The sequence below is a fragment of the Monodelphis domestica genome, chromosome X, assembly GCF_027887165.1.
Source record: "Monodelphis domestica isolate mMonDom1 chromosome X, mMonDom1.pri, whole genome shotgun sequence".
Taxonomy (NCBI): Eukaryota; Metazoa; Chordata; class Mammalia; order Didelphimorphia; family Didelphidae; genus Monodelphis; species Monodelphis domestica.
The window spans coordinates 28136136-28162349 of NC_077235.1; the positions used below are offsets into that span (position 1 = coordinate 28136136).

At 38.5% G+C, this 26214-nt stretch overlaps 1 protein-coding gene across 6 annotated transcripts in view; it reads left to right on the plus strand.

Annotated features, from left to right (window-relative positions):
- The window catches only part of BRWD3 (bromodomain and WD repeat domain containing 3), a 129189-nt gene that overhangs the window by 26151 nt on the left and 76824 nt on the right, over positions 1-26214 (plus strand). For all 6 annotated transcript variants that reach the window (XR_008914623.1, XM_056809203.1, XM_056809204.1 and 3 more), the window contains exons 7-11: positions 16281-16441; positions 18007-18228; positions 20631-20731; positions 21600-21670; positions 24184-24284. Coding sequence is in view for 5 of the 6 variants with exons in the window: in XM_056809203.1 (XP_056665181.1) it covers positions 16281-16441; positions 18007-18228; positions 20631-20731; positions 21600-21670; positions 24184-24284 (656 nt within the window). In the remaining variant the exon portion in view is untranslated. The remainder of the gene's footprint in view (positions 1-16280; positions 16442-18006; positions 18229-20630; positions 20732-21599; positions 21671-24183; positions 24285-26214) is intronic.

Consider the following 26214-nt stretch of genomic DNA (forward strand, 5'->3'; position numbering starts at 1 on the left):
TTTTATTGTCATAACAACTCTTGGAGGTAAATCCTTATCTTCGTTTTTACAGATGAAGAAACTGAGGTAATGGCCAGCGTCACACAGTTAAGAGAGATTTTAATTCAATTCTTACAGGACACTGTTCAAAGCATCATCCAGCATTGTTATCAAGCTTTTACAAAACTCCTAGGGCTATTTTTCGGAGAGTCTATATGGGAAGGGAAGAGAGAGACAGTTTTTTTCAAAGTTGAAGAGTCTTTGTCTCAGAAAATATTTGAACTTTCTTTTTGTTGGCTATTTACCTCCTTTAACATTGCCTTTTTGACCCTTTAAGCCCTTTGACTTAGTTTCTCTCTTGTGTTGGAAACAGTAGCTTCTTTACTTTTCGTGCCAGCTTGGCAAAAAGGATCCAACATTCTTTTTTTTTAATTATTTTTCATTAAATTTTAAGTTTCCAAGCTGTCACTTTTCCCTCCCCACCTGCACTAGAGAAAACCACCACTTGACAAAGATTCATATAAATATTTTATGTAAAACCATGCATTACATACAGTATTTTTATCTGAGGGAAGCCAGAGTTGTGATTTCTTTCTGTTTAATGTTCCTTCTCTTAGTCAAATGATTTTTTAGCCAGTTAGGAGGCTTCATGGTTCACTACCTGGAAACCAGGAGGGCCTGTGTTCAATTCCTGCCTTTTGACTCATAGTAATGTGGGAGATGCTTTAACTATTTGTTTTAAATGTATCTTTTACACGTCATCTTTCACCTTTTTAGGTAAGGATTGTGTCCATCTCAGGGTTAACCTCATAAATTCTCATAGATTTGTTGCTTTGATTTGGAGAAGTAATGTAGTGATTGAAAAAGAAAACTGGATTATAGCAATCTGGACATATTGTGTGCTGAGGCTGCTATGCAGTCTCCTTTTGACTGGCTGTGTCATGCAATCTCAGGATCAGTTTCCTCCTCTGTAGAATAAGAGTTGGGCTAGATCATCTGGAAAATCACATCCACTTCAAATCGGCTGATTTTCTTAGGCCCCCAAATGCTTTTCTTTGCTTGTTGGTGGGGAAAGGGGAGCTAAAACCAATGCTATAAAAAGGCAAATGCAAACTGAAATTATTTCGAGTATAGCAATATTACAACTCACCATCGGGTTTTAGGTCCATGACATCATTTCCTACATTCATGCTCCCTTTTTGCCATCATCTGAGAGCATCAGAATTACAAATGGAACAGTTTTCATTGATTTGTTAGCTGCTTGTAGCTCCATTGAAAAGAACTCTTGCAGGAATACCTGCTCCTTGTGCGTCGGCTGGGTAGCTGGAGGACCTCATGGGACCACACCATCACTACCATCACCACCATTGCTGCTACTGCTGCCCAACCTGCCATCTGCCCAGCTGCTAAGAACTGCAGCCTTCTGCACTTTTGTTTCTCCATTTTAGCTAGCTCTCGAGGGTTGTATTTTGACCAACCTGGATTACTTTACTCTAGGTTAGCTTCTGCTGTTTTTCTTATGTGCCAGCATGGTGGCATCTGCTTCATTCAATATTGAAAGCAGTTACCTGGATGGCTACAAGTGCCTGAAACTAGCCGCAATGGGATCAAAACCATTTTCTTGATATTTTATTCATGCTTAAAAATATCCCAGTCATTTTAGCAACTCCTTTCCTCCTTCCTCCCTTTCCACCCTAGAGCCCTCCTAATTGCCAGGCAAAAGAAGGCAACCCGCAGGCTTTGTCTACAGAGAGATGCATTGCTCATTCTGCAGCTGTTCCACCACCTCTCTGCCTAACAGGTGCTTGCTTTCCTTTCCTTCCTTCTCTCTCTGCTCTTCCCATCCTCCCCTCCTTCCCTCACTCCCTTTCAGGCTTGCTCTAGTCACTTGCCACCCTGCTCTTGCTAACCCCCACCATGAATAGGAAGTGGCATTCTCGTTGCCCTGTCATCATCTTTAAACTGCTTAACATATTTTGTTATCCTGAGCTCTTCTAGAAACCCTTGGAATGTGGAACTCTGGCCCAGGCTACTTTCATTGGGCTCACTGGTCAACACAGCAGATTACTAATACTGTCAAAATGCTTGGTAATGAATGGATCAGTGGAATTGATGATCAGACTCCCTATCATACCGTTTGCCATCTTGCCCCATCCTTAACCATGTTCTTACTGAATTCTAATGGTTCTCACTTTAGCTTTGAACCCTATGGAGGAGGGAAGAAAGCTGATTAACGGCAACCTTCTAATTGGACTAGTAACTTTGCTTTTAACTACACACAAATGTTCCCATCTGAGCCTTTTAGAAAGATTTTAGGGAGATTTAAATGCCACTGGCTTCCAATAAAGAAATCTGTGCTGCTGAAAGGGACTCTTTTCAGTTCTCCCTGTGCTCTTATTGATTTTGCTCTCTCAAAGACTTTCTTGAGCTGGAGATAAAGTCGAAAGTCCCTAAATCAAGCTTCCAAGCACATTCCAATCAAATGTTAAAAGCATTGTAAATGGATTTTGAATAGCCACAAATAGTTATTTGAAGGTGAAAATTGTGAAGACGCCTCCTTTACCTCTCCTCTGAAGACATGTTTTTTTTGGATTTCTTGACTTAGGTAATTTGTACTTTGTTGGGTGCTGGGGGAGATAAAGATTTTAGAGAAAACTCCCCAGGTTAGGATGCAGGGGCTGAATCACAGAGAGACATATCCATGATACAGTTTTTTTCTGATTGCATGAGGGTAGCTGTAGAATGGCTGAAGTTGAGTGGAAAGGGTACTGGATTAGTTCTAGGTCGAAGATCTTATTCCTTCACTCTTAATTAACTTCAGCATAAGTAAGGACTGGGAACATTCTTTCATAGCCAGAGCCTTCTCTCGAAATACAGCTGTGGAGGAGTGAAGATGCTGAGGGTTTTAAGTTTCCTTTTACCTTCTCTTAAACTAGTCTCACTTTGCATGAGCTTATTCTCTGTAAAATCAGGATCCTATTACTCTAACTGCCTCTACAGACTTCACAGGCATGTTCTCACAATAAGTGAGATAATGTGAATTGTGCTTTGAAAGAAAGTTGCTCTATAAATAAAAGGCATTAACTTGATATAGGATCTGTGCTAATGACTTGATGGTTTAAAAAAGTCTTCTTTGCTCAGTTTTCTTTTTAAGAATTATTGCTGTTCTTTCACTACCTAATAATATTAGTAGTCTTAATGCTTCTCAAAGTACTTTCCCTTTTCCTCATTCATACGTGTATTAAACATTTATATTCAGGGTTCTATATTAGCACATCCTATGGAAATCAACATAAATAAAACATGGAGGGCAGCTAAATGGCTCAGTGGATTGAGAACCAGGCCTGGAGATGGGAGGTCCTAGGTTCATATCCAGCCTCAGACACTTCCTAGCTGTGTGACTCTGGTCAAATCACTTAACCACAATTGCCTAGCCCTTATTGTTCTTTCTGCCTGTCTTGAAACCAATACAAAGTATTGATTTTAAGACAGAAGGTAAGGGTGTGTGTGTCAGTCACACATGTGTGTAAATACACACACACATGTGTGCAGCATGGTTCAGAGAACTCATTTCAGGGGGAGGAGGGAACTTTTAAGTCCCAAGGAGAGTTCCATTTCGGGGGTCAGGCAGGTTAAACAAGGTATAGGAGTGTCTCCCATTAATGTAGGAATCCAGAATAATCAGGGATTGCCTCAAAGAGGAAGCATATCTGAGCTTGGTCCTGAAGGTCAATGATAGTTGAGCCAGTACAGATGCTAGAGAAAGCGTCCCTGGTATAAAGTTGAGGAAAGGCACAGGAGATGAGGAAGCATAAATGGGACATATTCAGTGAGTTATATGTAGTTTAGGTGGGAGAGTGGAGAATGATTGGTAAACCAAGTCAAGGAGGTTAACTTCATTGGTAGACTATTGGAAGCGAGCCCTATCACAGTATTCAGGAAGTTAAGATATCTGTGGCGGAGAGTTTAGCAAGTGTTCTTGAGTTCTCTGAGAGAAATTTGCTCAGATGGATGCAAATCAGAATTGCTGGTAGACATGATGATCAATTTATTATTTTCCTTTCTTTTTTTTTATCAATTACATGTAATAACAAATTTCCAGATAAATTTTCCAAAGTCATATGATCCAAATTGTCTCCCTTGCTCTTGTCCCTCCCCCCTTCTCCCTCCCTGAGCTGGCAAACAATTTGATCTGGGTTATACATACATGTGTTATCACACAAAACATTTCCATACTATTCATTTTTTGTAAGTGAATAGCCATATAAAACCAAGACCCCAAAATGAAAATCCAAATAAACAAGTGAAAAATCATATGCTTTCATCTGCATTCCAACCCCGACAGTTCTTTTTCTGGAGGTGGATAGCATTCTTTGCCATAAATCCCTCAGAATTGTCCTGGACATGATCACTTCTTTAGAAGCACAAATTTGGATGTATGGTCTGACAAAGGATCTTTTGCAAAGCCTGATGAAAAGTAAACTTTGTTTTCCTGAAACCAAGACTCTTGGAAAATCTGGGATGGATGGATGGATGGTCTCAACACTTCCTAGATTACTTTTAAGTACTTTTTAAAAAAATTTAAGTACTTCTAAACTACTTTTATTATTTTTAAGCCAAGCTGTTTTCGAGGTCCTTGGGCCCACAGAAATGTGGCTTGTCTCCCTTAAATTGTCATTACTTTTGACCATGTCCATGTCAGCCATCTGTTGCTCTTCTAATTTCTAAGTAAAACAAGATGGCCTTAATTGCAAAAGATCATATATAGATACGTGCCAAGGAAGGAATTGGGCTTCCACTACTTGCAGAGCAATCTTGCTCTGGAGAAAATCCAGTAGATGACCATCATCTGTCCATCTGAGGCTCAGTACTCAAATATTCAAATGACCTGATAGAAACAATGTGTGTGAAAAACTATTTTCATCAGTTGTTTTACTCAAAGGCTATTTAAAATACAAAACCCTCAATGGAATGTATGAATATGTTGTTGTTGTTGTCCCTGTTTTTTTAATCCTTACCTTCTATCCTGGAATCAATACTGTATAATGGTTAGAAGGCAGAAGCAGTAAGAGCTAGACAGTTGAGTTAAGTGACTTGCCCAGAGTGTCTGGGTTCATATTTGAACCCAAGACCTCTTATCTTTGGGCCTGGCTCTCAATCCTGCTGTGCTGCCTAGCTGCTCCCTCAAATGGAGTGTAAAGTGGTGGACAAAGTGGTTATTTGTTAGCTTAGTATTTTCACCGTTTCCATATTTTGAATGCTTCCTGACCACCTCAATAATCAGTTATTCTTCGTTTTCCCTCTTTTAGAAGATCCTAGCATAGATTTTTCTATTGCAAGGTATAAGAAGGTCGTGGATGTTGAGCTGGAGTGAGAAGGACCTGAGAGTTCATCTATACCCTTTGTTGAACAGTAAGAAAACTGTTGGAGACTTTCTAATAGTTGAAAATCCATTTGGAAACACATGAGTTCAATAGATTCCTGGCAATGGAGCAGGCCGGCATTGCCAAAACTTTTTTAAAGTTTATTTTTTGTGATTCTTTAATGTAGAATTACTCGGTCAAGTTGAGGGGAGAGGAAGTAAAGTAAGAAAAGACTGAAAATGTGGTCATTGTTCTGTCCATTCAGTCGCATCCGACTCTTTGTGACTCCTTTTGGGGTTTTCTCCACAGAGGTACTGGAGTGGCTTGCCATTTCCTCCTCCAGTCCATTTGACAAATGAGGAAACTGAGGCCAACAGAGTTAAGCAGCATGCTCAGGATCACATAGCTAGTAAGTGTCTGAGGTGAGATTTGAACTCAGGAAGATGAGTCTTCCAGCCTGATACTGTATCCATTGTACTTCCTAGCTGCCTTAAGTTTGAAAATAGGAAGGGGCTAAATAAGAGAGAGCTATGATTGAAGAACTTGGATTTAGTCTGGCTTGGGCTTTATTCCTTTGAACTGAGGTTCTGTGTTGGCAAATCTAGGGGTTATGTTATAAATTATGATTATAGAATAGATTAGAACTTTGAAATTATGAGATTATTATGCTTTTAAAGTATATAGTGTATTAGACTGTTGTTCAATTGGAAAATATCATATTTCTCTGAGTGGCTTCTTTCAGAGACATATTGAGAATTCTCTAAAGTTAATTTAATAGAATAATTTAATAGAATTTTAAAGCTCCAAGAGAAAAAAAATAGCTTTTTCAATAAAAATGTCCCAGCTTTGACTAATTCCATAGTTTTGAGATGTCATTTCCTTTGAAAAAATGTTGTTCATACTGTCATTAGATTATCGATAACCTTTACACTTCGTTTTCTTTTTGCCCATTTTATTTTTCATTATCACCTACTACTAAAGGCGGGAAGTAAAATTCAAGTTGGTTAATTTTGCTGTTTCTTACAAGCCTAAATAAAAGCTCTTTGGGGAAGAAGATTGAAGTGAATATTTAAAATGAGGCTTGAGGCTTGCAATTATCCTCACATTGTGACTCCTCATTGCTATGACATCATCACTCTGGAAAATAACCTTCTGGTTCATGGTTCCAGTTTTCAAGTAAAAATAGGTGGAATTGGTCTGAACCAGGTCATAGAACAAATTCTCCACACAAACACTGGAACAAATGGACTGTGGTCAGATAAAGATAGTTTTTGTGCTCAGTTAAGAAATCCTCCATAAACATAGACAAATGTTTGATAGATGCTCAATTCTCCATGGTAAGACTTAAATTGCTTATCTAGCCTCCAGTGGCTTCTAATTTAAGACACAGATGGAAATTCCAAGAATTATAGGCAATGTAATAAAAACATTGATCCATTGCATGAATGGATTTTAAGCACTGAAGCTAGATAGAACCTGAGAGATTTAACTCTGTCACTTGATTTCATTTTATTTTACTTTGGATATTTCTTCACCTCAGCTAGAAAAGTGCAGTAGCCCTTCTAGGCCCAATTCTACTACCAAGTGGCCCCAGGGGCCTTAACCTCACTTTCCAACTTAGGCTGGTTAAAGCATAGTCAAGACTGGTGGCTCTCTCTTCACTCATGAGAGGGTCCACCATTTTGTTACCAGATTTAGTAAGAACACCCCATCCATTTAAAAAGCTCACTGTGACTCAAAATGAGAGCCCAAATGACCTACCAATCGCTGTCTCTCCTTGTAGCAGGGATCACAACTTTAGGCCCCCATGCCGGGCTTGTCTTGTCCTTTTAAAGGCAAGCCAACAGACCCAGAAGTTAATTAACTGACCCCCAAACTTTAGTGATTTCTGGGAATTGAACCTGAATTTCATGATTCAGTCCAGTAAATGTTCTACTGTATTATACAGTCTTTCATTACATTTCATATACAAGTTAGCAGTACATATTTTTAGAGGGGTAGAATTACATATATTAGTGCTCAGATGTGGGAAGAAGGTAAGTAGAAGATTAGAAGTTTCAGATCCACACATGGGAGTCCATCCACTAGAGGTAATTTGGATACTACTGTTCTAAAAAATATTTTACTGATATCTTATTTTTAGCTTGCCTGAATTTCCCCTCATCTTCTTCCCCGGGTCCTCAGCCTTCCTTTATAATAACTTTTAAAAGAAAAAAAGAAGCAGATTTTTTAAATCACCAAAATGAATCAGTATATTGAAAAGTAGGAAAAATTGTGGCTGATGAATCTGTTTTGCATCATTTAGGCCCCTTCCGTTCCATACTGTACAATTCCTTACTAGACCATGATGAGCAGAATAAAGCTGTTTGTCCCCCGTGGTACCTTTGTAATAGCTATATCGGGTAGCCATCTGCAAATATAACGTTCTTGGACCTTTCATTTTACTATGAAGAATTGCTCCTGGCACGAGTTAGGAAATATTTTAAAAGATTGAACACTATGAATACAGTCACGACATTATAGACCACAGGTTTATGAATTTTTTTTCTCATTTATTGTATAGCCTTCATCTTTATAGTTATTATTTGGGAATGTTCCATTCTGCTGTATGACAGTGGAAGTTAAATAGCTCATTTGCAAACCATTCTTAAGATTTATATGAAAGTAAGCAGAAACAATTTAAAAAATGTTTCAGCTTAGTGATTTCTTCCCCCGACTCACTCTTTCTGCTTAATTAACATTTTGAAGGAAAAAGACTGGTATTTAGCAGTTAAAGAAAAATTATTGGAATTCCACACCAGAAGAACAAGTACCATTTCTTTCTACTGCAAGGTCACGTATAGTCAGGAGTTGATCACAAAGTAAAACTCTGAGTTTTTATCTTTTTAGTTAGTTATCAGCCTTAGCAGCTGGGGACAAAGTTCCTGCTAATGGAACTCTGCTCCAGCAGCAAACAGCAGCCTTCTAGAAGAGGTGAGGTGCACGCCCAGTGGAAACTCCATCGAAAGCAAAGTGTGGACAGGATGTCTTATTGCCGAGAGCCAACCTACTGTTGATATTACCAAAGAACTGAAGAAAACTTATAGAGGTTATATTCATAGCTTCTGTTGAGGCCTCTTTGGCAATACAGCCCTTCCCATTTCAATGGGTGTCATAGTTAGCACACCTTCTGCTGGTCTTCTCCAGAATGGCTAGCAAGAAAGATTAGCGAAAACTAAACTATTTTATGATCAAACTAGGCTCCATATTTTATGATTATTTTCTCCTTGGCATATCTTTAGGCAGAGGACAAAGGATATATTAAAGATACTTATTCTAAAACTGTTGTTTAACGATACTTGATATTTGTTCCAGATCTTACTGATTTGCCCATTTAGGTAATGCCACCTTTTAAGTACTGTTCAGTTCAGAACATTTTCTTTTGCTTATTTGCTTTTTTAAAGGCCTTTAACTATAGTAATTGACTTCCTTTCAGGCACTGTTTGGGCTGTGAAAAATCAATGCTCCCCTGCCCCTAAAGGACAAAACCTTTCCAAAGGTTTAAAAAGAAACCAATCCCACTTGGTCCCAAATGTCCTTCTGTAAATATAGCTCCACTGGGGGGCTAGAGCTAAGAGCTGGCTCACAGGAACTAATTTCAAGGTAGGAACTTAACATCAAAGAAGGTTTGTCTATCTGTAGGAAAATACTTAACCCTCAAGGGTTGAGAGAGTATTTTCTCTACTTTATTCACTGGTGTGGATTATAAGGGTGGTAGGATGAGGAACAGCTACTAAGAGAAGGCTATTCACATGTTTTGTTTTTTTTTGGAGGTGGAGTAAAGTCCTCAAATATATATGGGGATAAGGGGAAATGTTAATAAGTATACTCTACTGTTACTCATTTCTTTTTTTCCCTATTATTGATGGCTGTCACTAAAGTCCTTCTATAATGCCTAATTTGGTGGTGGATATGATCCTAGATTCTTTTTTTTAAACTCTTACTTTCCATCTTAGAATTGATATAAAGTTTTGGTTCCAAGGCTAAAGTAAGGGCTAGGCAATTGGAGTTAAATGATTTATCTAAGGTCACACAACTAGGAAGTGTCTCCAGGCCTGATTCTCTATCCACTGAGATATCCTAGTTGCTCCTGTGGTCATGGATTCTTATAGGCTATTCTAGCAGGACCTACGAATCTAACAGAGCAGCTGGAATGGACTTGGCTATCTAGGAACTAGCCTAGCTAAATGTGAAGGGACTCATCACCAAAGCAGGTTACTCCGAGTCGGAGAAGGGAATACCAATAAAGGGGGAAAAATGTATATTTAGGAATTTCAGGCTTATCTGAATTCTTAGCTTTTATATTACTATTTGCCCTCACAGATTTGACAACTTTCTATTCTTTTTTTTTAAGTCTTCCCCCTCATTTTTGGCCTGTGGCTCTTACTTTTTGCTTGAAAGCTAGACTATGGGATTGAGAATTAGAGCATTTCCTAGGCTATTCCAGTTGATTGTGATTGTTGTTCAGCCATGTCTGACTCTTTTGGAGTTTTCTTTACAAAGATACTGGAATGGTTTGTCATTTCCTTCTCTTGTTCATTTTACAGTTGAGAAAACTGAGGCCAAAAGAGTTGTGTTAACTTAATTTAAGAGTTAAGATTAAATTTGGACTTTGATTTTTCTGATTCGGGGCCCAGTAATCCCCTCTGCCACCCAGCTGGAGGCCTACCTAGTCCAGTGGAGAGTTGAATCACCTCTACAATATATCTAGCGATTCTTCCAGACACTGTTTGCAGCTATCTGCTCAGGCAGCCCCATTCTACTTTGGTATATTTCTGTTTTTCCTTACCTCTTTCATCCCTTTGAGGATTCTATCCATTGTTCCTATTTATGCCGTCTAAGGCCAAGCAAAACAAGGTTTCCACATTAACAGTTCCCCCATCTGCCTTCTCTAGATCAGCTCCAATTCCCACAGCCAGTCCCCATATGCCATGATGTCCAGGCCATTTCCCAACTTTTTTTATGGACACAAATGTATTTTTAAAAATATGGCACCTAGACCTGAATAGATGAGGTCTGATAAGGGAAGGAACAGTTCAGTGGAATAATTCCTTTGGATACTAGTCCTGCTAGTTATAGAATCGAATCGACAAGATTTGGTAATTAGGTCCTAGGAGATGAGTATGTGGAGTCAAGGATGTCCCTGAGGTTGAAGCTGGGTGGTTAGAAGAATAGATATTTTTTTTGAAGGGGAGCCAAGTTTAGTTGGGGGAAGGGACCTGGAGATAAGGAATTGTGTTATCATAGTAATAATGACCAGTCCAATCCATCCATTTCTGAAGGGACTATGGCCCACTTCTCTCTAGGCTATTCCAAAGACTTTGTCAAAGGATTTTGATACAATAACTAGATAACAGGGATAACTAGACCTACCATTCTAGTAGCATTGGCATAGTTTTTTGATCTCCTCAATGTGAATATTCCCTGAAGTGAGGGTAAATTGCTGTCCTTTCATGTCTACTAGTAAAATACACCATAGGAGCGCTGTCCAATGTCCTAAGGGGCCTCCTTCATTTAGATTTTTTTGCCACTGTTGATATTGGTTAAATACATATACTCTCCACTTTCCCTTGCTTTCTATCATGCAATTGTCTCCACTTCCTTTTCTGGTTAGACATCTACCTGATAAGAGTCTTTGTTCTATTGAATGGAATGCTTCCTGCTAGTCATTAACAATAAAAACAGTGAGATCTTTTATTCTTTATATCTTTTAGTCTATTGTGACTGTAAAGATGTTGTCTCTAGGATACTCTTAGCATAAACCTATCAGTTCCTTTGTCATACCTAGTCAAAGTTGATCCAGATGAGTATGTGTATTGTTCTCCTGAAAATGAGTAGATATGGGAAAGTAGACCTGTGGGTTGGTAAACACTATCTCTTTAACCTTTTTTTTTTTTTGATAAAAATAAGGTCTGAGATTTCCCCCCCCATGCCTCCCTTCTAATTCCTTTTTACAAACCTGATTAATCTTACAATCCTGTTAGTAACTTTGGTGTCCTTTACATTATTTTAAGTGCATTTTTTACTTCCACATGTAGTTTGGGGGACTTTAATGTTGGGGTGCAATTGTGGTGATTCCATCCTCATTGTTAGAGGAAAGACATTATAAATAACATTTAGAGATTGTTTCCCCTTTTTATTTGTGATACCTCTTATTTCATTCTAAAACACACTTAGGATAATTTTGCTAGATGGATTTCTTGCCTAGCTGGTTTGAACCCAGATTGCTTCTTCCTATTTTATGAGATAATACTGTTCATAACCCTTTACCATCTCCTGCAAGATTGTGTAAATGAGTTTGGCTACTTCTCTTTCCACTAGGCAAGGCGATCAGGTATTTGCTGGCCTTATGCTTTCTGGATTCCCGGTTATAAATGGTTGGTGTATACAGTCCAATATCCTTAGGAAGTGCCTATAATCTGGGTCTATGTCACTTTTGTCCATTTCCTAGTTTTATACATCAACAGTGTTAAAAAACCAACCAGTTTGGAGTAACATTGATTGCAAGCCATTATTTTCTCCTTTTGACTCTCATACTTTGGTGTCAATGTTGATCTTTTCTCAGACACTTTTGTCCGAAGTGACCCTACTGAGACAGCTGCTTTGGAATCCACTCCTAATATTGTAACCAGTTGCTTCCTGACAAAATATAATTCATTGTTGGTTATTTTGGTGATGTTTGATACTTGTCATGAACTCATGGCTCTCCTTTAAATAGTATTGTTTCTTTTTTAATCTCAGTTATTCCCAGTTATTCTCCTACTCTATCCCTCACCACTCCGCCACCCCAAAACAAAACTGAGCAAAACTTGTTTGAAGAGAAACAATTAAGCAAGGCCATTTCTTTTCTGGGTTAAGAAGCCATTATATTTCACAGCTTTTCACTTTATTTTGATTTTCCTTTTGTTTATAATACTGTTGTGACTTTTAAAAATCCTTTTAAAGCCCAATTGACAATACAGTATATTAATTCCAAGTCAGAAAAGTGGTAAGGGCTGGGGAGGAGGGCGGGTATTGGGTTGTATGACTTGCCCAGGGTCACACAGCTAGGAAGTGTCTGGGTCAAATTTGAACCCAGGACCACCTGTTTCTAGGCCTTGTTTTTCTACCTACTGAGCCACTTGGTTGCCCCAATACTGCTGTGATTTTCCTTGGAAAAATATATTACCCATGTTCTGTAGGTGGTGTAGGGCTTCTATACACCCAATAAACTTTGGTCCTCTCTCCTTTTCCTCCCCATACACTTACTCTCCAACATATTTTTCACTGATCTCCCTTTTGTTTCCACCTTTACCGGAAGTCACTAGGTATTAAAGTATTTGTTGATTTGCTTCAGTGAAGGGCCTTCCCAAATTCTTAGAGAATTAGAGAATTTCCCTTCCTAATATACAGCTTGACACCTGTTGGTATATGATCTGCAATGCTCTTCTAGTAAATGCTATAGGAAATGCCTTTTGTTGTCAATGGATACATCATAAAGCCAACTCCTTTCTTTTCCTCTCGAAAGAGATGTTATGAAGAACCTTTCCATTTTGCCGTAGCTTCCTTTTAGTTTTGGATTTCATTGAGAGTAGGATGTCAGAGTTGGTAGGATTTATTTGCTTCCGCATTCTGTCCAATCTGTCTTGGGACAAGGATAGCCTAGTTAGAGTAGCCAGTAGCCAGTCTAAAACTGGCATTCTTGGCACACTTTGGCCCCCTTTTGGCACTCTGCCACTTGTAGTGAAGAAGTGGCAAACTAGACAGGACTGAGGGTCTTTTTATATTTATCTATCTTTGGTGGGTTTTTCTGGCCAAATTTATCGCACGTGGCCAGACTACTGGTGATGAGCCTCAGAAAGCAGAGCCTTCTGTGGGGACTGTATTAGGGGCCTCCACAGAGCCTGGGCTTAGTTCTAGAAACCTCCTTGCCAAGCTAAGGCATCAGGATCATAATACTAGTGACAGCTGACATAGAGAATTGTCAAAGCATTTTACATATTAATTCATTTGATCCTCACAACATTCTTGTGAGTTAAGTGCAATTATTATCCTTATTTTTAGAGCAAAGGAGATTTAGGCCCAGGCCAGTCCAGTGACTCCCAGAGTCCCACAACTTAATTGTGTGTGAGGCTTTGAACCCATCTCTTCCAGGCCCTGTGGCCAGTGCAGTAGCCCCTTGGCCAGAAAGGTTCTCAGCCTCAGAATTGTTAAAAGAGTAAATGATGTTAGTCTGGTAATGGAAGCCATCTTTGCATTCCTTCTTTCCTTTCTATTTAGCTGTTTAATAACCATGCTTTAGTGCTACAGTGTAATAGTAATAATCAGTGTGCAAATTAGGCTCCCTAGCCTATACCTTTTTTCCCCCCTTATATCCTTACATGGAGCTGGAGTCAGAAAAACAAGGGTTCAAATTCAGCCCCAGACACTTACTAACTGTGTGAGCCTGGGCAAGTCACTCAAACCCTGGTTTGCTTCAGTTTCCTCTTCTGTAAAATGGTGATAATAATAGCACCTACCTCCCAGGGATATTGTGAGGATCAAATGAGAATAATTGTGAAGTCCTCTCTTCTGTACATTGTAAATACTATATAAATATTAGTTGTGATAATTATTTATACTTTATTTTTTCACACTGTGGCAGTGTATTTTCAACTTGAGATGATTGTGAATTGGGGGAATTTAGTTTGAAATGTAAAGATAGGATATTAATCATTTTATTTTATTTATTATTTTTGAAACCCTGACCTTCCATCTTAGAATCAATACTATATATTGTTTCTAAGGCAGAAGAGTGGTATGGGCTAAGCACTAGGGGTACAAGTGACTTGCCCAGGGTCACATGGCTAGGAAGTGTCTGAGGCCAGATTTGAACCTAGGACTTCCCATCTCTGGGCCTGGCTCTCAGTCCACTGAACCACCCAGCTGCCCCCTCTTCATTATTTAAAATGCTATAAGGGAAGACTAGGGGAATTTCCCTGTGCCAGGGAGTACTTGTTTTTAATTTGTGATCATTTATGTACTCCAGAGTTAGGAACATGGTTATGTGGAACTACAACCTGCATGTAGGAGACCACAGTGTCAGTTCTGATCAGTCAATGAGTAAACACTTTATTAGGCACATACTATGTACCAGGCACCATGCTAAGTGCTTATAGATACAAAAAGAGGCAAAAGACCGTCCCTTTCCAAAGCCCAGTTTGTCAGTCTGAGGCTGGTGAATACTGAGTTATAGAGAGCCAGGAGATGATTATTTTAAAAATGATGAAAGGCAAACCAGAAACAGTACAAATAAGAGCTAGATAATTCAGGAAATTTTGTTTTAAAATAGAATCACTATCTGTCATAGGATTTAGGAGTTCTAAGGGAATTTAGAGATCATTTAATCCAACATGAATCTGTATCGATTTCTCTCTATGATCTCCATTCAAAGCCAGCTCAGTCTATTCCAATTTTGAATCACTCTTTGTTAGGAAAAGTTTTTTCTTGCTCCCTAAATCTGCCTCATTGATATTTCTTCTAATGCTATTATTTCTGACCTCAGAGGCTAAATAGAACAAGTCTAATCCCTCTTCCAGATGATTACCCTCTGAAAATTGAAGATAGGAATTAGGTTTGCTGTAAAGTCTTCCTCTCTTCCTGCAGCTCTTGCTCCTAGGGTATCATATCCTAGTCTCTTCACTGGATGTTGTCCTCTGGGTCACCAGTGACCGTCCTAAAATGTGTCATGTAGAACTGAACACCATGCTTCTGTATGGTCTGATCAGGGCCGAGCGTGGGCACAGTGCTCACCTCTTTCTTCCTGTGCTTTGGCTACTTACTGTCCTTTTCTTGATGCAGTCATAGAAGATCACATATGAAAGCCTGGGAAATAGGGATAGAGAATAAAAAAGGAGTCACAGGCCAGAGCCAGAAAGGAATCTGTCCAGTCACTGAACTGTGTGACTGCATGGCCAGCCAGGCATTTGGTGAGAAGCCCCAAGGGTGCCAGAATAGGAAGGATCCGTCGCGCTCTAGGGGCCAACCCACAAGTGTGGAAGTGGAGCTTTAGAAGGGGCCTTGTATGTCATATAGGCCAATGTCTTCATTTGTAATCAATTCTCTATTCACAAAAGTAACCAGTCACATAGGCAGTCAAGAAGTTCTATATGGCACTACTTATACTTTGCTTAAAATAAAAAATTAGCAATTTTGCTTTAACAAGATAGTAACAGTTATTTGCATCTCCTTTTGAACTCTTTCCAAGTTTTTCTGTAGCTGCCACTATTGTGTTTTTGTATGCTGTCTATACATTAGGATTTGATGATAATTTTTTTACCTACTCTGCAATGTTTCCTCTTTATTTATACTTAACTTTTTATCACTTCTTCTGGCTTAATATTTTACTGTTGTTGTATACTGCAGTTTGCCCAATTAGGAAAATGCACCGTCTCATTTTTATAAATGGAGAGTCAAACCCAGACAAGGGAAAGATTTTGCCAGTGTCACTAAAGATGATAATAGACAGACTCACTCTTGTCAAAGTAAGAGGACACTAACCGATGGATGATTAAGGACCCATATCAATGAATAGTGACTACAGGACGGCATAGAAGAGACTATTTCCTAACTCAAGTCTGCGCCAACATAGCTGAATAGCATGAAACTACTATTTTATAAGTTCCACATATTGGGTACTTGTACACTTGACCTGACCGTATGCTGAACTGCATAGGAGAAAACCCAAGAAGAAAACAATCGTGGAGACGTAAGAATTTGATATTTGAGTGGGAACAAAAACTTGACTTTTGAAAAGCACTTTGGACCTACCAGTGGATGAAATAGGGTGTCAGGCACCTCATAGAGCATCATAGAAACTTTGTTTTTCATAATTTAAGTCATGGGATAGATTTTAAATCAATTTCCTATTTTTTTTTCCAGTAATGATCACTTCTGCCAGACAGTTAACTGGATGTGGTCGCTTCAGCCATATATTCCCTTCATCTTCTTATCAACAAATGAAGATGCACAAGAGAATTCTGGGTCACTTATCATCTGTCTACTGTGTAGCATTTGATCGAAGTGGGAGAAGAATTTTCACAGTGAGTTTAAAGTTTATGATAACGTACTATTCACAATTTATCATGAAGGTAGATTTCATGCCAGTGGATTTTCATAAGTATCATTCCTTCAGTAAGTAAAGATTAATAGAAACTCATTTTGATTTTCCCCTCATTCTTCATATCAGTTAGGCTATATTCTCAATCAGGATTTTCTTCCTTTGTATAAATTGGTTGTATTTTTGTGTTTTTTTTTTCACATGACATGCTGATTATTAGTTTTTCTTAACCAATCCACAGCTCTATTCCAGCTTGAAGTTAGTAATAAAGAACATAGCTCTGGAGGGCTTTCAGGTGATCTTAAGTTAGTAGAGAGAATTTGCAAGGGACCTAATAGCTTTCTCTTAAAGGTTTTGAAAAACTGCCACAGGGAAGAACGGATTAGAACTGCTTCTTTGATCCTTAGAGAGCCATGGTTCACAATCCGAGAGAGGTTAGTTTAGGCCAAGCAGAATGAAATGTTGGCTTTTTGATCTGTTCCAACAGAGAATAGGCTGTCTCAGGTGACGAGGTATCCTTCTTGGAGTCTTGACACAAAAGGGTTTTTGTGTGTGTGTGTGTGTGTGTGTGTGTGTGTGTGTGTGTGTGTTTTAAACCCTTTCTGTTTTAGTAACACCTCTTAAGACAGAAGGGCAGGGGCTAGGCAAAACGGGGTTAAGTGACTTGCCAAGAGTCACACAGCGAGGAAGTAACTGAGACCAGGTCCTCCCAACTCCAGGCCTGGCGCACTATCCGCAGTGGCACTAAGCTGCCCTGAGAAACAAAATAAACAAAAAGACAGTAAAACATAGGAGCTAGTGTTTAATTTGTGATTTTCTGAGTCTGCATGTAGCCCTAATTTTGACATACTACTGTTGTACACCAAACCCAGGCATCTTTCCATTCTGAGTCTGCTCCCTTCACTAGCCATCATTTGTTAAACTTTTCCCAGCTTTCTTTGCTTTCACTACTTCTTATATCACAGTAATATTCTGTTATATTCATATGCTTCCATAATTGATTTGACTACTCCCCAGTGGATGGGAGCCCACTTGGTTTCCAGTTCTTGGCTACCCTCCTCCTTCCCCAACAATAGAATACTACCATAAATATTTTAGGGGAGAAATAGTTGAGGATTCCAACAGAGTACAGTAACTAGAGCACCGGCCTTGGAATTGGCAGTCTCAAGCTGTTTTAGCATCCCCCTTGCAAGGATTTTTACTAGCTGTGTAGATGATAGGCATGCTGACTCTCACTTTCTTCTTCTTTAAAATGAGAATAATCCTATAGTACTTAACTCATGAAAGGATCAAATGAGAAACACTACTACTACTACTCATTCTCTTCTACCACAACTACTACTACTGCTACTACTGCTACTGCTACTGCTACTACTACTACTACTACTACTACTACTACTACTACTACTACTACTACTACTACTACCACTACTACTACTACCACTACCACTACCACTACCACCATCACCACCACTACCATTGTTTTTTTGTATATTAACTATTTCTTTGTACCTATACTACATTACTTTTATGTCTTTGTCATTACAGGGCTCAGATGATTGTTTGGTAAAAATCTGGGCTACTGATGATGGGCGCCTCCTTTCTACACTACGAGGACATTCTGCCGAAATTTCTGACATGGCTGTGAACTATGAAAACACACTTCTTGCTGCTGGCAGCTGTGATAAAGTTGTCAGAGTTTGGTGTCTCCGTACCTGTGCACCAGTTGCTGTCCTTCAGGGGCATTCAGCTTCTATTACTTCTATACAGGTGAGAGAAAAAGCAGAAATATCCATCTCCACTCTTGCTTGTGGGGGCGGGGGGGGGGGGAGGAAGATGTTAGATGGTCAACCACACGAGGACAGTGCTGCCCAGCTACTGCTTGTTTAAGAGAAGAAAAGTTAAATGAAGAAAAAAATGCTATGTTAGTACTTTGAAAAGGCTCACCTAGATCTGTTTTCTGTGTGTTAATCACCCATTAGGGAGGGCCAGAGGACTTAGAGCCTTAGGGGGTCGTGAAAAACTCTTTAGGGAGAGAAACAGGTTTTTGATTTGTTTATTTGTGTAGTATGTGTTCATATTTGGTGAGTGAGATTTGTCACTTGCATGACGTACATATTTGACCATTAATTTGTCCTTTTACACCAGCTTGTTGGATTTTAATTTTTTAGATCCTAATAGAAGTTCATCTCTCTCCAGGATAGTGTGCTTCTTCCAGGTGACTCCCAAATCAGCTTTTTGGCCAAACCACTGATTCAAGTCGTACTTTTTTATTTTTATTCCCTTTGTGCTGTGAGCAGAACAGCAGCCTTCCAAAATGATCCCTTATGCTGAGCTTTGGAGGACGACTATGTACATCTTTTCATTCTTCCTTTGCTGTTAATTTGAGCTCAACTAGTTATTTGTGGGACATCCCACCCATTCATGAGGAATTGGGCACATACTGGGTTTTATTGGCTTCTTGGGAGTTGAAAGGTTTTTGTACTGAAATAAAAAGAATGTGCATTTTTAATTTGGAAGATGAATAGTTGCTTTCCTTTTCATTTCCCAGTTGATGGGCACCTTCTTTTCTTTTCTCTTTCCCTTTTAATCCCCTCTTTCAGGATCAAGAAAGTTGTTTTACATGTGCTATTCATTCTTTAGTATTAAACTCCCTCTTAACCTCCCCACTCTATCCCTGCTTATTTCACTGTTGAGTCTGATTTATTTCTACATCAAACTCTGTGAGTGTGTGCGGTTGGGGAGTAGGGAGGGTATATGTATATTTAATCCTCCTTTATCTCTTTCACATAAATAAGAGTCAGGTTTATCTTACGTCCATTTCTCCCCCCTCCCCTCCATCTTAATATATTCTTCTCACACTCCCCAATTAGGAGAATTAGTAAGGTCTAGTCTCTTCTCCCTCCTTTCTACACCAATATTCCTGGCAAATTCCTTTTTCTTTTCTCCCCTAAAACTGTAAGAACAGAACAGAATCCTTCTCCCTCTGTTTCTCCTAACTTTTTCAGTACTCTTTGAAATCATTAAGGTTCTGAAGGGACACATGTTTCTTCTATTTCCATTAGCCGTCTAAAGCTCCTTCCAGTTACTGAAATGAATTTTCTTTTGACTTATGTTTGAATTTCAAAATTCCTACTCATTTTTGGTCTTCTCATGATAAATTATAGAGTCATTCCACCCCCTTGCCTCCACCTCAGTAGGACTATGTAGGACAGGGTACCTTATTCTTGGTTGTAAGTTTATATATTTTGTCCTTTGATTTATTGTAGTCTGGAAAAGTATAAGTATCTCTGCTCCTATCAAGTGGTTATATGGATTTGTTTGTACTGGTACCAACTTTTCTGGTAATACCCTCTTTTCTGCTAGCTCATGGACTTCTGACTGACTTTTCCTACAATTATAGGGTCACCTAAGTCAGTTATAATTTGTCATTGGATTTCTTGATCATTATTAAATTAGTTACAATTTGGGGGCAGCTGGGTGGCTCAGTGGATTGAGAGTCAGGCCTAGAGACGGGAGGTCCTAGGTTCAAATCTGGCCTCAGCCACTTCCCAGCTGTGTGACCCTGGGCAAGTCACTTAACCCCCATTGCCTGGCCCTTACCACTCTTCTGCATTGGAGCCAATACATAGTATTGACTCCAAGATGGAAGGTAAGGGTTTTTTAAAAAAAAAATTAGTTACAATTTTGTGGGTTTTTTTTTCTGAACTAGGTATGTTGAACATGGATGAAAGTCTACTGAATTTTAAAATTTTTAGATTTTACGTGGGGTTTTATCTATATAATTTAATACAATGATGCTGAATTCTTTTTGATTTATTTTGTTGTAAATACAAAAATAGGTAATTTAAATCAAGGCATGCTATGATCCTCTAAAGAAAGGGCCAATATCTTATTCATTTTACGGATGAGTAAATTGATGCTTAGATAATAAAATGATAGAATGGTCTTCAAATCTTTTGTGGAACAAAATATTTTGTTTAAAATATACCTTCTTGTTAAATTTCTTAGCAATTTTTTATAAAACAAGCTACTTATTGTTCAGTGGATGAAAGCTCAGATTAGTAGATTAGGTAAGCTTTTAAAGTATATTTATTGAAATGATTTGTTATTTAAAAGTTTGAAATAATGTAGGCTTGAGAATAATTATTCTTCTTGGCTTTTCTCCCTAGTTTTGCCCAGCAAGGAAAGGAACAACTCGTTACCTCACTTCAACTGGTGCTGATGGAACGATTTGCTTCTGGCAGTGGCATGTGAACACACTGAAATTCAAGTAAGTGAGGGTGGGAGCAAGCAAATCCTAGGCCTCTAGGCCAAGAAATTCTTCATTTGTTGCCATATGGGGGAAATTCATTCAGTAGATTCGGGGGAAGTTTTAGAATAAGAGTCCTTGTCCCAGTAAATGCTAGGGGAGACTATTTGTTAAAATTTCCTGTATTGCACAGAATTTGCCTCTTTAGAGTTATAGTCTCACTATAATCATTATTAAGTAACATGGTCAATTGAATGTAATTTAGTTAGATGGCACAGTGGATAGTGCACTGGACCCGAGTTTTCATCCATCCTCAGATACTCAATAGCTTTGTGGCCCTGGGCAAGTCACTTGATCTCTTGTCTGCTTCATTTTCCTGACTTTTTTTTTTTTAATACCCTTACCTTCCATCTTAGAATCAATACTGTGTATTGGTTCCAAGGCAGAAGAGTGGTCAGGGCTAGGTAATGGGGGTTAAGTGACTTGCCCAGGGTCACACAGCTGGGAAGTGTCTAAGGTCAAATGTGAACCCAGGACCTCCCATCTCCAGGCCTGGCTCTCAATCCACTGAGCCTCCCAGCTTCCCCCTGTTTTCTTGATTTCTAAGATGGGGATAATAATAGCACTTACCTTACAAGGTTTTGTTGAGAATTAAATGAGATAAATATAAATCCAAGGTATTTGTATTATGATTATTAAAGTTATAGGTAATCATGATAGATTATAATAAGCCTTGGCAAGCATATTTCTGAGTTTTAGGGGGAATCCCAGCTGCCATTTCACTGATGTATTATCTAGTATCAGTTCCCATTTAACTTAGGCATCCCCATCTGGTGATTAGGGTTAAAATTTGTTAAGGATAATGACAAAAATATACTTGTGTTTTTAGGGATCGCCCACTGAAATTTACTGAGAGATCTAGACCTGGAGTTCAGATTTCTTGCTCATCTTTTAGTTCTGGTATGTATATTAAAAAATATTTGACCTTATTTCACCAGACAGTTAAAATATTATGGAAATTCTTGCAGATATAAATTTTATTTTTCCCTTTCATGATGTGATTGCAAAATCCTGTTTTGATGCCTTTTGAGGATGAATGAATGGATGTCTTACCTAAAGTAGGGTGTGACAGACCTTTTGGAACTCTTTTAAGTAAAATGTAATCCAGAGTAGTTTTTTTAAGGCTTACGCACACTTGCTATGGAATCAGGGAAAAGGATACGAAGAAGTAACCTAAAGATAATCCCCAAGCTCAATTTCTTATGACTTTCAGTCCCATTGTTTCTTACCAAACTTTATCAGCCAAGAAACAGTAAATGTAAGTGTAATTTCATTTCTGTTTGACCTCTTCTTCTGGCACTCCCTCCCCACCCTGCCCTAATTTCCAGTGGAGATGCTGTTAAATATAGATTGGTGAATATAGCATTTGGTCTACCCTTGTCTGATACATTTACTGGGTTCTATTTATCCCCTTATTAGACTGTAAGCCCCACAAGGGCAGGGAGCTGGTCTTAGCTGACCAACTGAAGCATTCCCTCTCCTAGCTGTGCTTTCCCATATATCCCCCACCCCCCCACCCCCCTACCCCCACCCCCCGGGTCCTTTATCAGATGCCACCTTTGGTGAGGAATTGTTCTCACCCCTTCCCAAGTCTCCTCACATACCTATTAGAAGGTAAATTCCTAGAAGGCAGCACAAGTTCTTATGTCTTTGTTATCACATTCTCTGTACATAGTAGGCATAGGTATTTAATGTTTAATTTGATTCAATTCTTGGATGAGTGAGAAGTTACCAACCCTCTTTGTAATCTACTGATTTGGATAATGATCATCTGATACTGAGAGCTGACTGACAATGATGGGAAAATGGCCCTTGGTCTGCTGGTACATCGTGATGTTGGAGGCAGTGCTGCTCTAAGTGGCGTCAAGAAGGCCTGAGTTCCAATTCCTCCTCAGACATTAGATTGATGGATTTATTAATATGGGCATGTCACTTAACCCTTTTCAGTCTTAGTTTCCTTATCCGTAAGTTGAAGATAAAAATAACACCTGTCTCATAGGATTGTGAAGGTCCAGTGAGATAATTTATTTTGAGGATTTTCCAAACCTTTAAGGGCTATTTAAAGTTAATCCTTGTTGCTGTTCACATTTTTTATTATCTTCCCCCCCCACCCCTGGCCAGTACCCCCAGCTATGAGGTTCTTCACACACATACTTTAATTCCCAGTACATTTGACTCAAGACCCCCTGATTGTTGCAATGAAAGGTACCAGGCTTTTCTAAACCTTCACATCCTTGGTTATTTCCATTCGATAGTTATTCCATTGACGTGCTGAGCTAGATGAAAAGATATGTAGCCCCTGTCCTCAAGGAGTTTTCAGTGCAGTCTCATAAGTGGGCCATGTCCTGGACACATAAAAGTCTGATGTCATCAGAGTCATTTGTCAAAGTGCTCAGAGTCTGCCCTTTCTTTCCAGCTGTACTTGTGGAGGACAAGCTCCCCTGTTGAGATGTAGGTGGACGTTAGATAGGATGTATAGCAGCACAAAGATACCACTTCAACTGATTCCATTTATTTTTTGGCTACAAAGTAGCTGCTAAGCAGTTCTTGATATTTTTTAATGATATTTTTATACATACAAAACTTGTGTATAAGCTATTTTGTTTTTTTTTTTTTGTTTTTTCCTTTTAAAATTATCCTCTCGGGTATGTTTCTTTTGGGAATCGTGAATGTCTACATGTATAAGTTATTCTTCTAGTCCTGATTTTTTTCTGCATATTATAATTTTGAATGGCATGTGGTTTATTTGGAAGAAGAAGAGCGAAGCATTTAAATTGGCCATAAGCCCCAAGAGAGCTGGGGACAATCTACATCAATGGCTTTCTGCACAACATGCAGCCTAGTGCCCCATGAGAACCAGAACTGTGCTGCTAAATGATAATGATGACATTATGGAGACATTACAATCCAAGCCGAATTTAATCTCAGGGAAATTTGTTTACTTGGGTGGTGGGCCTTATTCACTTATGATTTTAAATATTGCATGGCTTTTCAGTAAGCTTTAAAGTAATGTTAGTCTTATAAGCCTAATACCATTTTGGAGTTTTCCATGCACTGGAAAGTTATACAGTAGATTTCATATGTTGCTTTTACATAAATTCTAAAGAAATGACTTTCTTTTGGTTGTGGCTGCTTTTTAAAGTTCCTGTCTGTTTTCACTGTGCTTTTTGTGTATTTTGTTGAATGATCTATTTAGCTTTTTATACTGCTCTTGGGTTTTTAGTATTGTTTGGGGTTTTTATTTTGTTTGGTTTTATTTCATTAAAAGATATAATTTTTCATTGGTGGTAAGGGGAGAATCTTAATATACCTTGCTAGCATTTTACTCAAATTAGTATATAGCATACTATCCTGAAAGTTAATCTCAAAGATTTAAGTTCTTTTGGTCACCTTTCATTTTTCCCCCCCTCTAGGTGGCATGTTCATTGTTACAGGTAGCACTGACCATGTGATTAGAATATATTACTTGGGATCAGAGTCCCCTGAAAAAATTGCTGAGTTAGAGTCACATACGGTAAGAGTGAAATGAGAAATTTCAGTTTTCCTCCATGCAGTTAGTTTCATTTCTTTTTATGCCTGTATCCTGTTTAATATATGTCTGTGTTCTATAACTTACAGAGATTTTGTACCTTCACAACAAGGTGTCTGTAGTAATGAAGATAGATCAGTATAACATTTAGGTTTTAGTATGTCTGCAAATGTTAAGGAGAAGTTCTCCTTCAAGCTACATTGGAAGAAATGAAAACATACGTGGCTTTTTCTTTGAAAAACCACATTGAAAGTTTTTGAAAATCCTCTTAAAGAAAAAGAATTTTTTAGATTGCTATGCTTCATTAGTTATGCTTACTAGTTGCTCTAAAAATCTATATGCTAATAGAAGACATACTAATATTAAGTATGTCTTAGAAAAGTTTCTTTGATGGAACTGAGTTGTTGATCTTAGTCTGATTGTTTTCAGAAGTTCATCAAAGATTTATGGAAAGTAATCGCACTTAGTTATCAATAACAGCCTTTCATATAGGGAACAGCTGCTTGCTTGGAGTGAAAGCCACTAGTGACTGGCACCTTTCTCTCTCTGGCTATCTTCACTCCCCTGTGGCTTTTTCAGGAAATGTGGAGCCATGATAGCACAGTTCTACCCCTGTTCACTTTCCACACATCCCCTTCCCACAGTCTAGATGCTTACTGGCTCTGGAACCTGGTGGGAGGGAATGCTGCTGATTAAGAAGCCCTCTGTAACTGTACGCCTAGCAAGCTCTCTTGCCAAAATCGTAAAGGCCGAAATTGAAAGTACTCAGCTTTATATTTCTGTATGTTTTCATTTCCAATCGGTAATTGGTAAATTGAAATTTAAAATTTAAAAATTTTTAAAAATTCGGTAAAAAATGCCTTTAAAAAGATATACATTCAGGCACAGAACGATTCATGTTTCAGAAATTAGCTGTAATATCGACATCTATAACCTCAGCCCTATGCCTTTGGGAATATTTACACTTGCTGCTTTTCTTAGCTTAAGAACCTATATTTAGACTTCTCCTCATGCGATGGTTCTTTCTGAACCACAATTGTGCCTTCTACTTTCTATTAACTATTCATTGATAACCTAATCATAGACTAGCCACTAACTGTAGCAGCAAAAACTTGGCATCTGGGTTGTGTGTCTGTTGAGCAGATGCTTCTACTAAGCTGAATGGGGAGGGCTTAGTTACTCATATTTGTGCTGGACAAAGCAAAAGATCCATTTTTAAACTACTACCCATGCTGGGATTGTGTACAATTTCACCAAGGGTTGAAACTGAAAGAATGAAGGTGAGTGATATGGAAAAAGACTTGGGACAAAAAAGATGGATGCTGGGAAGGATCTAGAAGGCCAGTATAGATGAGTATATTTTTATCTGTGGAGAAACATGAAATAATGAAGGGAAGGCAGAAAAAAACAAACATCCTCTGTCCCTGATAAAATCAGGGGCTGTTGTTAGACCTTGAAAAGATGGCTTGCCTTCAGAACATCTGAAACCAATCAATGAATTTGGCAGTAGAAGGCCAAATCCTCTGCTAAAACATACCGCAAGGAAATATGGAGCAGGATGAGTCAGGGATGTTTCTGAACATCACACAAGTTGTGTTAACCTTTTTTTTTTTTAAGCTGGGGAAAAAAAGAATTTAATAGTGGAACATTTTTATTAAAAGTTAAACATAATCACAGCTGGGAAAATTTACTAGTTGTGAAAAGACTCATAGTTTTGAAGGTGCCTTTTAGTTCAATTTTTTATGAGTGACTGGAGTAAACAGGAAAAAAGTAAATTTTTTATTTATACCTCAGTTTAATTCTGAACACATATCTTCAAAAATATTCTGGTTAATCATTTTAAAAAATTATTATTGTTGTTATTTTTTTAAACCCTCGCCTTCTGTCTTAAAATCAATACTGTGTATTGGTTCCA